At 39.0% G+C, this 14,629-nt stretch overlaps 2 protein-coding genes across 2 annotated transcripts; both read left to right on the forward strand.

Annotated features, from left to right (window-relative positions):
- The first annotated feature begins 1,802 nt into the window (after window positions 1–1,802).
- Window positions 1,803–5,045, forward strand: LOC111236156 (G-protein coupled receptor 54-like). Its single transcript, XM_022764799.1, has 6 exons — window positions 1,803–2,022; window positions 2,306–2,430; window positions 3,141–3,276; window positions 3,400–3,638; window positions 3,748–3,900; window positions 4,809–5,045. The coding sequence occupies exons 1-6, from the start codon at window positions 1,803–1,805 to the stop codon at window positions 5,043–5,045; spliced, it is 1,110 nt and encodes a 369-aa protein (XP_022620520.1).
- Window positions 5,046–7,579: 2,534 nt separating this feature from the next.
- Window positions 7,580–14,429, forward strand: psat1 (phosphoserine aminotransferase 1). The gene is made up of 9 exons (XM_022764804.1): window positions 7,580–7,761; window positions 8,698–8,758; window positions 9,148–9,217; window positions 10,421–10,626; window positions 11,698–11,870; window positions 12,378–12,547; window positions 12,877–13,005; window positions 13,679–13,816; window positions 14,029–14,429. Exons 1-9 carry the CDS (start codon window positions 7,705–7,707, stop codon window positions 14,129–14,131), a joined length of 1,107 nt encoding a protein of 368 aa, XP_022620525.1. The 5' UTR covers window positions 7,580–7,704; the 3' UTR covers window positions 14,132–14,429.
- The last annotated feature ends 200 nt before the right edge of the window (window positions 14,430–14,629 follow it).

Below are 14,629 nucleotides of genomic sequence, written 5' to 3' on the forward strand. Positions count from 1 at the left end.
ACAGTGGATGCCACTCAAAATGTCTCCTCAAACTGGTCAGTTACTTGGGCTGTTATAGTCACAAAATCATGTACATCCTTCATTGTTGTCCTGCCACACACGTAGGCTGAAACACACTCTTTAAGTGTCCTGCTTAAGGCTTGAGAGGCCATAACTGTTCTTCCGCCAATGTAGATACTATTGTTTTATGAGACTTTATAATGAACATTCCAACATGGAAAATGACTAAATTTGCTCAGGGATCAATAGATTTATCATGATAATAATACTGATAGATAGTCATACCAATTATTAGAATAATACTGGATCTGATTGTTTAATGCCTGATCCTTATCCAGGGCCGACCAACCAATGGTTCTTTGAGAACTTGACAGACCTACAGAGGAAGCTGTTTTTAGGTGCCTCAAAGAAACATGGAGTTCCCAGACACTATCAAATGCCTGTGAAAAGTGCTCGTCACAACTCATCTGAGTCCACCTCTTTACCACTTCCATTTCTGTAAGAAAGTCAAAGGCAGATGAGATCAAATTAAACTGAAACCAGCAAAGACAGATTGTCTTATTCATTATTTTTTTACCTCTACTTCCAAAGACACGAACAAACAAGAGAATGTTAGACGCATGATAACTTAAATTTATTTAAGAAATTGTATGGTTGAAAATGACAAAAAATAATGTCAAGAGCATGTTCATTAACATATTTTCTACTGTCGAACTATGTTGCATAAAGAAAATGGAAGTTCCTTCTCTTTGGTAATGACGCATTTAGAAAACGCAAGTGTTTACTCATTGCACACACACACAAGCATAATTCCCCTAAAATACCAGTTTTCATTTATTCCATCTGAAGCAAGAAAAAAATAAAAATGATTCTTACATGACTGATAATGGATAAAATGTCAAACAACAACTGCAAAAACAACAAACATCAACTTTGTAGGTCATGACGGATGTAATGACAGGTGTTTTTGCTGGAAGTGGCGGGAGATCAAGGTGTCATGTCACCACGACCACCAGCTGCCTCCATGATGCATTCATGTTCATTTTGGTTTGCAGGTTATTAACCATTCATTATGGTTTCCTGTTTTCTGCAGTCAATCAACCCTCAGTGTTAATAAAATGAAATGTGGAGGAATAACTTTAGATTGTGATAGAGTCAAGAGTAGGTTCAGCTGCAGTTGAAGCTGAAGCTAACACTGACTACAGTTTCTGTGTGTGAACCTGCTGAAGAAATGAAATAACGTTATTCAAATCTGGCTGCAATCATTTTACAGGGCAGCCAGTCCTGGGTAATTACAGGTGATGATGGAGATTTTGTAAAAAAGCTCCTACTACCTCAGCCTCTCGCCCTTTCGCTCGCATAAATGCTCACAACGCAAAATGACTCTGGTTTCCTCCAAACACCTCCTCCCCTCCCCAGTTATGGTGGTCTATAACAGTGCTTTCATCTCAGAGCTGCAGAGAACAGAGCAACAGCCCATCACAGACCAGCAGAGAGGGGAGCACTGCAGACACAACGCAGGTAGGAGAAGTTTATTATACACAAAAGGCTTATTTGATATGCTTACATGTTTGTTTTATGTCATAAATCCAAATTAGCAGGTGTTAAGAAACACGATAAATCATGCTCATATTTCAATGCACCAGTGTGTGTTGTAATTCCTATTTTTAAAACCTTTTATTTGTACTTCAGTGTGGTCATTGTTTTTTTTAAATACATTTATTATACAAGATAGCAGACACTGCAATCTCAACTAATGTTCTACTTGCACCACAGAAATATTCCTGATTTGACTTGTGAAGATGATATTGGAGTCAGCAGCCAATCACGGGCCAGACTGTGGGCTTGTATGCAACGAGTCCACAGCTCTGGAGGGGCGGGGTCCGCCGGTGTTGGCCGATGCCTGGCTGGTTCCCACTTTCTTCGGTCTCATCATGTTGGTCGGCCTGGTCGGGAACTCGCTGGTCATCCATGTGGTCACCAAACACCAGCAGATGAAGACAGTCACCAACTTTTACATAGGTAACAATTCTAAAGCACAATTAGCAGTAACAGGGCAACAAAGACAGTGATGGTGACTTGTAATTTATATTAAACGTGAATTCACATTTTTGCATTAAAACCCTTAAAATCACAATGAAAAAGTCCAAAAGTGAGATCACAGGTTAGTTTTTGAATTTTGAAAGGTCAAAGCCAGTATTATTGGTACATGTATGGTGTTTTTGCTCGCTTGACTGCATCTCGCGTTGACACATCTTGAATTACATTTCTCTCTTTAGGAATCACTGTTCTTCTTCTCTTCCAGTCAACCTGGCTACGACTGACATCTTGTTTCTGGTGTGCTGCGTGCCCTTCACTGCCACACTGTACCCACTGCCCAGCTGGATCTTTGGAGAGTTTATGTGCCGGTTAGTGAACTACCTTCAGCAGGTGAGAGACACACACACATAAACAAGCAAATACCATATACCAATATCATTAAAAATGACTTCGTAACCATCAGAGCAACTACTAAAATATTAATGGTTAGCATGTAGTACTGTAATTGTAATTTAAAAAAAGTATTTTTTTTAAAGACACTGTAGCATTATGTACATTGCAGAATAACTAGTATTAGATGTGCAGCCACCTAAACAACTAGGTCCAATAATTTTTTATAGCTGAAAAGCTTGTAGACACTGATAATGTAATAATTGCATGTAATGTCATAACCACATATAATATATCAAATGTAGTAAAAACACATGATGTACTAATGTCCCTAAATTATCCAATATAAAATGTTAGGTAAATTAAAAGGTTGTGTATAGTGTGTGTATAATAAGAATGACTTGTGTATCTGTGTCCTTAAAAGGCATTTGTTTAACACTAGATGAAATACAAGCTACTAAGGTTTTCATTGAAACTTTTGCCAATAAATTCAATGTAATAATCAGCACAAAAAAACATATTCCACTTTAAGATGTTATCATAATAAATAGTTGTTGTGTTGTTAACTGTCATCACATCATCTGATTCTACAAAGCACAAAACATAAAACCAACTTGAAAATGTGTGTCAAACAGAATCACATCTACGTGTGTGTGTGTGTGTGTGTGTGTGTGTGTGTGTGTGTGTGTGTGTGTGTGTGTGTGCGTAAGGTGACTGCTCAGGCAACATGTATCACTCTGTCAGCGATGAGTGTGGACCGCTGCTACGTGACTGTCTATCCTCTGCAGTCACTGCGACACCGCACCCCCCGCATGGCTCTGGCCATCTCTGTGTCTATCTGGATAGGTATCACAAAAAGAAAAAGAAAAAATACACCATGCACGCATTTACACAGTATATTCAGAACAAACATGCCATTCTTTCTGCAACTGAAGATGGAAACACACTGACCTCCCCTGTCCTCTCCAGGCTCCTTGCTGCTGTCGACCCCTGTGGCCATGTACCAGCGTCTGGAGGCAGGATACTGGTTTGGCCCTCAGACGTACTGCAGCGAGGTCTTCCCCTCGGCCCGCCTCCAGAAAGCCTTCATCATCTACAGCTTCTTGGCCGTCTACCTGCTGCCCTTGCTCACCATCACTGCATGTTACGCCTTCATGCTCAAGCGCATGGGCCAAGCCAGCGTGAATCCCATCGACAGTAGCTACCAAGTAAGAGAAAGACATGGGGCTTTGTGAAACTTTTCATATGTTAAATCCACAGAGAACAGAATTTGTTTCTGATGGTTACAAAGACATCACAATGCTTCCTTAACTCCAGCTTCAGGCTCAGGCCGAGCGAGCGACAGCAGTGCGGGCGCGAGTCTCCCGGATGGTGGTGGTGATGGTGGCCCTGTTCCTCATCTGCTGGGGGCCCATCCAGGTCTGCATCCTCCTGCAAGCTTTTGGCCTCCGCAGTTACGTTCTATACAAGGTGACCTACTCTCCATGATGACTGATTAAATTAGCCTCACTGCTGAAGGCTTTTATTTACACTCAGTTTAGGCTTAGGCCCTTTTTTTTTTTTTAATGTAGGGTTCAAATATATTTGATCATTCAATTAAACCACATACATGGTTAAAATATTATATATATGTTATTGGCAGCTAAACTTGAAGTTATATGTATGAGGACTATAAATTGCAGTAGAAAAGCAACATGCTTGTGTTTTGGGGGGAGAACAGAAAAAAATTTTGATAAACGAGGTGGCAATAAGGAGACGATAGAGCTGCAAAGTGGGAGAAGCTATTTCAGGCACCTCTGTTTCTGGAAGTCCCAGACAATGTCACATGACTCATTGCTGGATCGTTATAAAACTCTCAGTCTCCTTCACTAATCAGTGCAAAAAAAAAAAAAGGATTGGAAAATATCTGGTTCATCGATAAAAAGTCTACGTCTAGTCTAAAAGGTACGAGCAGGTAGAAGTTAACTTCAACTCCCGAGGTGATTTTCAGCGAGAAACTTCCAATCAAATCTGCAGCTGAATGCAATCCAGTTTTAAATTTAGACTAAAATTTTGATTAATTCAGCAACTATGGCGTCGTGTTTTGTTCACAAATTCAGTAATACAGAGTTTTTCCTTAACTGGTGCTTTAATTCGCACCTCTGACCAGTAGTAGTAGTATTTTGAGCCATCAGCCATGCCAAAAAGAAAGACAAATCATGATTTCTCATTTACAAAGTTGAACTGGTGACATTAACATAAACCTATAGGAACGTGACATTACCTGTGAGAGTCTTGTGTTTCTGTGTTAAGTAACATCAAGGATAGAATTTCAAGAAAAATTTTAAATGGGAACATAGAATGGGAAAAAAATATCGGTCTCTATTTTGCATCCACAGCTGAAGATCTGGGGTCACTGCATGTCTTACTCCAACTCCTCTGTCAACCCCCTGGTTTACGCCTTCATGGGCAACAACTTCAGAAAGGCCTTCAAGCACGCCTTCCCCGCCATGTTTCTTTGGCGCACCAGGGGCAGAGTCAGGGTGGGAAACATGGACACAGAGGAAGGGGGGGAAATGGATCGGCAGACACCCAAAGGAGAAGCAGAGATGCACTTTCTTTCATCTGGGTCCTAAAGGCCACATTGGGCATTTGGACACTCATTGTTTATTTATAGTTTTCTCTGGAGATGAGAGCAGTCTGCCCACCCTGGTATAAGTATACATAGACACCCACACACACACACACACACACACACACACACACACACACATACACACACAAAATCGTGCAGAGAAAAAATTTACATTTTGAACAAAAGTGTTCTGATGGTTTCGCCTTGACCATCATGGCACAATGTAGGTTTAATAGGTTTAATATAGAAAGCAAGTGAACACCAGTAAGTGACAGGTTTGAACACACACACACACACACACACACACACACACACACACAGACACACACACACACACACACGCACACGCGCACACACACAAGCAATCCCTGCCATGTGATCTCTTAAAAAGAGCAAATCAGTCAGACTCCTCTCGTGACCTTCACGAGCTGCTGAAACACAATTATCTTTGTCACATTTTTCCAGCTTAGCTGGACCGATGACTGATCACTGTCAGTTTACTGGATGGCAAAATGTCTGAGCTCTGGTTTTATCTTCTTCACAGTTTCTTAAGGAGGTGAAGAAAATTGTACAGCACAACAATAAAAACTGTTCCTGAATGTATCCTTGTTTAGATAGATAGATAGATAGATAGATAGATAGATAGATAGATAGATAGATAGATAGATAGATAGATAGATAGATAGATACTTCATTTATCCCCAATTATTAAATATTCAATTTAATATAATTATTTAGAAGTGTTACAATAAGATTCTGGGTTAAACATGTCTGAACCAAAAAAAATCAGCTTGGTCTGTTTTGTTGGTGTGTCAGAGATTCGCTGTTATCTCTTGTTTCTTTTATTTGGTTCTATTTTGTTTTTTGAGTAGCAGCAAGTTGGATGCTATTTTAGGACCACTGGTGGAGCATGGTTACAGATACTAGCTCTTCAAGTAACACAATTCTGGTTAGATTCAACTAAATTCAGCGACAGCATCCTGTGTGCACTGCCAAGACGTTGAGCAGCTATAAAAGCTGGAAAAGTGTGTGCACACACACCTTTTACTGTTTATTGCAATTTCTGTCTTTCTTCATTTATTCAGGCTCATATAGTGCTTATCTGTCTTCTTGTGCATGTGGAAAAATCATGCACAAGAGTAGGATACAGTCCATGTTCTTTGAAAGCCACAAACATGCTTCTTTGTCTGTTAGTCTACGCACAGGTAATCTGTACTTGTGTAGATGTCAGCCAGCCTATACACATAATGTTAACGTGCATAATAGGAGGCAGTGTTGTATTTACACATTACAATATATATGGAATAATTTTTTTTCATAAAAGTCAATCATAAAATAAATAATGTTGGGTGTGTATTTCTCCTTTTCTGTGTTGTTTTGTTGAGTTCAGTGGTGGCTGCAGGTTCAACAGTTTTTCCTGGATTTCATTTCCCTCTGAAATAATCTGTGTTTGTTAGATGCACAGGCACGGATAGGCACAACATGGAGTCCTCTGAGAGCCCCCATTCTTACCCACAAATCCTTTCTCTCCTCCATACCTAAACACACAGCCTGTATCAGACATTAAGACTATATGCTGACCTGTCCAAATTGCTGCAGGGCCCATTGCTTTATTGGTGATTGAAAACGTGAAATTGTGACAGAGCAGCCAAAGGTTACCGCTACTGTGTATTAGCTCATTTTACACAATGGGGAACTATAAAGAAACAAACTCAGTCATATAATAGCTATTTGCTGCAGGGTTTCATCCCTTCAGTGCAGGTGATTTAATTGGCTGTAAAGTTATTTTAATACAGCAACTGATGGGTTGCAGTTCATTGAACAGTCTGTCATGATACTACATTGTTCAATATGATATTAATTGTTGAAATGAACCCTGTTTTGTACTGAAGTTTTCCATCTGTCTGATTTCCTGCCTCACTCACATGTTGATGGCGTGTCAATGGAGCCAATCACACATATAAATCGATATTCACCAATGACAGCCATGTATCAAACAGACCAGCCAATGGAATGCCTGGCTGAGCTTTTGGAAGCTTGTGCTGCCTTCAGGTGATGAGGAAAATATTGGTTTGTCCACAAAGTGCACATGAAGCAGCTGCCTAATGTAAGGGGTTTTCTTGCTGTAATCATTTCTTCTGTTTCTACCGGATGTTAAGAGATCCCTTCATGGTGCACCTTCAGTGTAATTGATGGGGGACAAAATCCATTGTCCTCCCTTTTTTTTTCTTTTTTTGCAAAATTGTAGTCCAGAGTTTGCTGATGTGATAAAAAATCAACCCCCCAAAAATCACAATATCTGCTAATATACAAAATGTATAACACAATGTATAACCGCAAATTTTATGGCATTTCTGCATGAAAAATGACTCAAATCAAAATTGATTTTTTTTTTAACGACTAATCGATTAATCAACTAACCGCTGCACTACATAATGCGCACATTACTCACAATTTACCTCATCTTGTTAGTCGAGTTTACGCGTTTACGAGCAGCGCCTGAAGGCAACATTTCACAAGGCGAAGTAATTGGCATCCACACCGACCAGTGCAGGAGGAGAGCAGCCGAAGTTGAGTTGAGGCAGACGGGAAAATCATTCAATCCGCTGAATCAACCAGAGGCAACATCCACCGGCTGAAAACAGGAAACCGTTTACATCATGGAGCAGAAACAAACCATTAACTTTGGCGCTGGACCTGCAAAACTCCCCCAGTCCGTAAGTTCAGGTCCTTGTTTTTGTTCGTGTGACGTTAGTGATATTGAGAAAGAAGCTGTAAAAGACGAGCTAAGTGTAAAGCAGTGCAAAGAGAAATGTCACGTAAACGTAGAGGTTTTGATTCACTATGATGCCAGGCTGTTTTTTTTTTTGGTTTTTTTTGCAGATGCACGCTTCAGGCTCTCATTTCGAGTCTTGCTGTCTATAATGTGGATGATGAAATATTAAATAATGTTAAAAACTAAGCATGCTTGTGTTAACTGTTCATCTATTGGTCAGATTGTCTCTTCTTTAAGACAGACACTGGCGTGCAGCCATTTGAGAAGGTCTCACTGCCGCTGACGCTTGGCGTTTGTCGGCAGCTCAAACAGACTGAAAATCAAGCGTTGAGTTGCATCAGCCTCCGTCATTCATGTGGAAACCTGCTCCTTTGTGCCTCACTGGCAGCAGCAGAGTCAGCCTCTAGATGGCAGGAAAACAGAGAGGAGTAAATAACAACTCTTACTCACCAAACTAGATTAGATTCAACTTTATTGTGCAACTTGCAAGTGCAAACATGGAATCTAACCGTAATTGGACAGACAAATGTTGTAAAACAGGCACCCAGATAAAAGCAATTTGATATGAGGACTTCACATTAGGTTTCAAAAAGTTGGGATTGTGAGAAATTGTGATTTTTTTTTTCTTTCTTATTATTTTCTAATTTTTACAGACCAAATGATTAATTATGAAAATAAGCTGCAGATTAATCAATAATGAAAATTATTGTTACAAATGGCAATACAGTTTAATGCAAACATTTTAATTACACCACATCATGGATACTGACAAAGACTGAACACATCAGCTCCTGTAGTTTGCCTCTCAGTTTTGGACTTGACTGATTTAACATGTGACTATGTGACTGATGTGATATTATAATGTGACCTGTTGCAGGTGCTGCTACAAGCACAGAAGGAGCTCCTCAATTACAGTGGTGTTGGCATTAGTGTTCTTGGTGAGTAGAATAAGTTGAATTTGAATACTTATGAAACAAAACTATTGTATTTTTCATATAAATACACACATTCATTTGCCATTTCGTTAGGTACACCCAGCTAAAACTAATGCTGTCTAATACAACAGTCCTGTAATAAATCCTCCCTTCATTAAGGTTATAATGTTCAGTAGTTTCTGATACTGTTGAACTGTATTAATTATAATAGAAACACCTGTCAGTATAATGCAGTGTAATGTATTATCTGCCCTTGTGCCTGACCCCTGCTTCCTGACTCTATGGAGTTTGTGCTATAGATGAGTGCCAGTGTTAAATGACCAAAATGTAATCAATAAATTCCAAATGACTGTGAGATGAAACTCAAATGTTCTTGATTTTGTTCAAACCAGAAATGAGTCACCGATCATCAGACTTCAACAAAATCCTCAACAAAACAGAGAGTCTCCTGCGAGAGTTGTTGTAAGTGGTTTTTGTTGCTCTGTATCCTTCTCTCCTCATGTTGTCCTACAGCCCCATAACACTTCAAAACTTTCATTCATATTCTCTTACAACTTCAGCTTACTATATCCACAATATGTTGGTAATACATCATCATTATATTGGTAATACATTAATACAGCTTATTAGTTTCTCCTCCGCCTCTCTTGTACATACATGTCATATTATTGAAGGCTTAATGCCAAATAGATTTAGGGTTTGTCAGCTAACTAGGTGTGTTTCTCCATGTGGTTAAGATTCATTAGTAAGAGTTGAACTTTGCGATACACTTTCTACAGTCTGTCAAAGAAGATTGTGATTTTACAGTGTGTTTTACATATTTTATGAATTCTGGTACTTTTTATTCTTAAGGATTTGGATTTAATGCTGTCTTGATTAAACACAAGCTCATGTAGTTAGGTGGAAAAGATACTCCTCTATCAACTCATAAAAGTGCTGAGAGAACTTAATGCCATAGTGCAGGACAGACAGGACGACATTCAACGTTCAAGAATTTCCCAATCCATCCATCTGACTGACTGACAAGTAAACAACATAGCATAGTAATAAAATATCACATCGACCTTAAGGTTTGCAATTCAAAAGTTGAATAACCAAAACACATTTACTTATGCGAAATGTGATGAATAATCACAAAGAAATTAGCAAGCTAAAAACAAAATGTATGTACTATTATTATATTATATTATATCATCTAATATTTTATTATTAAAATCATTTATTTAATTCTAAAAAGTCAGCTATAAATAAACATTCATCAAAACTCAGTCCGTCAAAATAGACGGACTGAGTTTTATAAATCCCCTCTGTATTGATTGGGAAACTGGTAGTGGTTTTATGCAAGAGAATGTTGATGACACACAAACTGGTTGAACCAGATATTCGGGTGTTTTTTTTTTTTTTTTTTTTCTAGGTTATTCTTAAAGAAACAGACACCATCCCTTCTATTTTAATCTATTTTTTACTAAATGTTATTAATCTTGGCTTTTACGCTAATATTTACTTTTCACCAGAATGCTCAACCATGTGGATCAGGTATTGATATTGTGTCTGCTATTGTTATTTTGCCATCTGCATCAGCATGAATCCATTAATCTTTCCTTCTGCACGTGGTGATGTCTGCTCTGTGTGTGGTGTTTAACACAGTGACCTTTGTCTTCACAGAAATATCCCAGACAACTATAAGGTGATGTTTCTGCAAGGTGGCGGCTCTGGACAGTTCAGCGCCGTTCCTCTCAACCTGATTGGCCTCAAAGAGGACAAGTGCGCTGATTACCTGGTGACTGGCACGTGGTCGTCAAAAGCGGCAAAAGAAGCAGAGAAATATGGCAAAATCAACATTGTCCACCCGAAGCTGGATAGTTACACAAGTAAGTCTGTGTGCATGGTGGGGTGGTCTTTTTGGTCTGTTCTAATAAAGATTAGAAAGAAAATCATCAATAACTGCCACCACTATAATTTTTGTGGGCACATGTATTAGCAGATTAAGTTAGGTTTTTGTAACTCAAGGAATTTCTTGGATGACACAAGGAATTTCTATTCTTCTTATTTCTCCTTTTGTTTTTAAGTGCAACATAATAGCTATCACTGCATCAAAAAGCAGTTTCAGCTCTTATGAGTTGGCCATTGTCATTCATGCTGCATTAGGACAGCCCCTCTGCAAACTCTGGCTGTGTGTCCAGGCTGTTACGTAACGAACAAAAAGAGCCGACTACCAAAGACTCTGGTATGCGAGCAGCCTTTTCCACATGGTTGTGTCTGACTGGGATTTTCAGTGGGCTTTCTTGTTCATCCTAATGTTTGGAGACAGTGGTTTATACTAAAGAGATTACTTCACCAAATGGACAAAAAGATTCGGACAGAGTGAATTTTCTTGTTACACTAGTGTGGTTTAAAGGACTAGATTTAAAAATAACCAAATAAACTGGATTGAGGCCGGGTGTGTTAGGTGTATTTGCAAAAGCATTCAGGGTGACATGGATATTACAGTCAAGTAATGCAAGACCATGATGCAGTTTTTAGCAGCGTGGCTCTGATGATCACAGTATTAGTCCACCACTTTGGTCCAGATTGAAATATGTCAACAAGTGTTGGTTGGATTAACATGAATGTCTAATTCTTGGTTTCCACAGGATGTTTTGCCTTATCCTAGCACCACCAGCAGGTTGACATTTGTGTTTTTAGTTAAGTGGCTCAATAACTATTTGATGGATTGAAATTTGGTACACGTATATATGTTGGCCAGAGGAGGAATCCAGTCTCAGCTGTACTTAATGTTAATTGCTCATTAGCAAAAGCATGCTAAGACGCTAAACTCATATGGTGAACATGGTAAGCATTATAACTGTTGTGTAGCATTTAAACATTGCCATTGTGAGCATGTTCATATTTAGACTGTTCAGTCTAGTTGTTTTAGTGTGTCCTGTTGATGCTGTCTCCAGAAATCCCTGACTCCAGCAGCTGGACCCTGAACCCCTCAGCCTCCTACGTGTACTACTGCTGCAACGAGACAGTCCACGGCGTGGAATACAACTTCACACCTGAAACAAACGGGGTGGTCCTCGTCAGTGACATGTCCTCCAACTTCCTGTCCCGACCTGTGGATGTGTCGAAGGTGAGGACAATGATACTGAAAAAAATATTTCGATTTTTTACTTTATAATCTCTTAATTATAGGGGGAATTTGATTTGGCAACAACGGCTCCCATGTAAAAGTCAAAACAAGATGCACACTAATTTTAAGTTAGTTCAAGTTATATAAGAAAAAGCAAGGTTAGTTATAGAAAGACAAAATAAGAGAAAAATCATATAAAAATAAAAGAATAAGACAAATGAAGACATGATAGTAGTGTTCTTAGCATGCTAAGATGCTAAACTTCAGCATATTAATATCAAATAGCTGTTCCTATGATCATTTAGCTCCTAAGCATCAGTTGAGCCTATGTACAGCTGAGCCTGACAAAGTGCATACAGCTTAGACTGAATGCAATTTAGCCAAGTCTGAGTCAGAGATGTCCTGAAATAGCCAAATAACAGTTCAACAGTTTTCGCTCCACGAGTTGATAGCGTGGTTACAACCACACCGTATTTAAAGTATAATGTGTCCACTTCCATTGTGTAGTTTGGGCTGATTTTCGCCGGAGCTCAGAAGAACGTGGGCTGTGCCGGGGTAACTGTGGTCATTGTGCGAGAGGACTTGTTAGGCCACGCTCTGAAAGAGTGTCCCATTGTCCTGGACTACAAGGTGCAGGCAGAGAATAACTCCCTCTACAACACACCGCCATGTTTCAGGTACAGACTCACCTCTGTACACCTTTTGATTTTATTTTTGTTGTAACAGTGAGATTTAACTTTTAACTCTTCCCCGTTTTTATTGCTAAGCTATGCTAACTAGCTGCTGGCTATAACCTTATAGAGTATGTTAAAGGCTAACTCTCAGCAACAAAGTGAATAAGCATATTTCCCGAAATATCAAACTAATAATTCAAGGATATTTAAAAATATTTCATCATCATCTTATTATTATATAAATTCTATGATTTCATTTTAATGTGAGAAGGAGAAACACAAGCAGTAGAAACACTCGTTTTTTGTGTGACTCTTTCATTTTGTTGGTCCAGTATCTACATCATGGGTCTGGTGCTGGAGTGGATTAAGAACAACGGCGGCAGCGCTGCCATGGAAACGCTCAACAAGCAGAAATCCTCCATGATTTATGACATCATCAATGCTTCTAATGGTTTCTATTCGTGAGTATCAAAACACTTTAAAATAGGAAATTTAGTGAAGGTCAAAACTTTCTACGAATGTTTGACACTGAACCATCAGTGGCAGTCCAGGTGCACTCTTTATTTATAATGATGAGCTTTAAAACCGTAATCTACCTGAAAAATCATGAAATACTGTAATGCTTTCCCGGCTGGATGATGGTCTAACTCTCCAGCTGGTTCACAAAAGGTCTAATGAAGAATTCAAAAGCATAAAACTGAGCTCCAAGATCTAACAAGAAAAACGACATTGGACATTAGATCACAGATTTTAAGATCTTGTATCATAAACCTCAGACTGATGATGAATTACTATTTATACTTCAATCATGAGTTACTACTCTTAATCTTGACTAAATGTCAAGCTTTGATAGAGGGCTACAGGTCAGCATATTTAAAAACAAATGGTCACTGTTCAGCTAAAATCAAGATGAACATCACAAAAAGAGCCAGTGCAAATCACACATGCACTTCATTTAGATATGCTTCACCTCATCTTCTGTAACTACAGCAATACACACACAAGAAATTGTGGTGCTATCTACACACCCCTTACAACTGCACACTGTTACTGTCTGTAGCGAAGAAAGTGATTTCAAATACTGCAGTGAAAAATTAAAATTGGAACTTCTTACTGCTGTGTCCACCTGTCCAGGTGTCCTGTAGATCAGGGTTGTCGAAGCCGCATGAATGTAACATTTCGCGTGGGGAAGAAAGAGGGAGATGACGCCTTGGAAAAGGAGTTTCTGGACGGAGCATCTAAACGTGGAATGATATCACTGAAAGGACACAGGTTAGTTTGTGCCATCTCCCTGTTGTTCCATTAATGGGTTACTAGAGAGAATACTGGGTCCTGAAGTTTTTCACATGTAAGGTTATGTAAAGTTAGACGGTAACACCAGCATCTAGATGCATAATGGATTTTTTTTTCTTGTAACGGCCCTGTTACAGAGCTGCCTCTGCATTTGAAGATCTCAAATAAAGACAATTTGTCTCCCTCTGCAGGTCAGTTGGGGGAATTCGTGCATCTCTGTACAACGCTGTCACACTGGAGGACACTGAAGCCCTGGCTGCCTATATGAAAGAATTCCTCAAAGAGCACCAATAAAACAGGCCTAATGTCACACAGTGGCATGTCATTACTTTGGTGCAGTTTAAAAAAGTTTACTTCTAGTTGAGATCCATGTTGGATCTGGAAGGTGCGTCTTTAGACACCTGTTTTATAACACTCATTCATAGTTCCTAATAAGCTTTAACCACTGCTGTTCCCAGTAATGTGTTAATTACTCCTGTGTTTCATAGAATTACTATTTAAATGGATTTATTGACTAACAGTGCTTTGATATACATACTGTAGGTAATTCTTGTTACTTGTTAAAAATGTATTTACATTCCAGTAAATCTAACTTGGAAATTCTTAAATTTTTCAGTGTCATTTCTTTGTCTTGAGTGCTTTTTTTTCCAGCTGACCACAGTTTGTAATTTTAAAACGATCAAATAATGTAAAAGTGAAAACTCTTCACTCATAAGAAGAGACAGCAGTGATAAACAGAGGTGGACAAAGTAAACAACTCCATTACTTGAGTCAATATGATGTACAACTACT

This window comes from Seriola dumerili, unplaced genomic scaffold (assembly GCF_002260705.1).
Source record: "Seriola dumerili isolate Sdu_G_001 unplaced genomic scaffold, Sdu_1.0 BDQW01000581.1, whole genome shotgun sequence".
Classification (NCBI taxonomy): Eukaryota; Metazoa; Chordata; class Actinopteri; order Carangiformes; family Carangidae; genus Seriola; species Seriola dumerili.

Coding starts and splice junctions, on each gene's coding strand:
- LOC111236156 (XM_022764799.1), top strand. CDS start 1,803: ATGATATTGGAGTCAGCAGCCAATCACGGGCCAGACTGTGGGCTTGTA. Junction 3,277..3,399: donor CTCTGTGTCTATCTGGATAG/GTATCACAAAAA, acceptor TGTCCTCTCCAG/GCTCCTTGCTGCTGTCGACC. Junction 3,639..3,747: donor CCATCGACAGTAGCTACCAA/GTAAGAGAAAGA, acceptor CCTTAACTCCAG/CTTCAGGCTCAGGCCGAGCG.
- psat1 (XM_022764804.1), top strand. CDS start 7,705: ATGGAGCAGAAACAAACCATTAACTTTGGCGCTGGACCTGCAAAACTC. Junction 8,759..9,147: donor TGTTGGCATTAGTGTTCTTG/GTGAGTAGAATA, acceptor TGTTCAAACCAG/AAATGAGTCACCGATCATCA. Junction 12,548..12,876: donor AACACACCGCCATGTTTCAG/GTACAGACTCAC, acceptor TTGTTGGTCCAG/TATCTACATCATGGGTCTGG.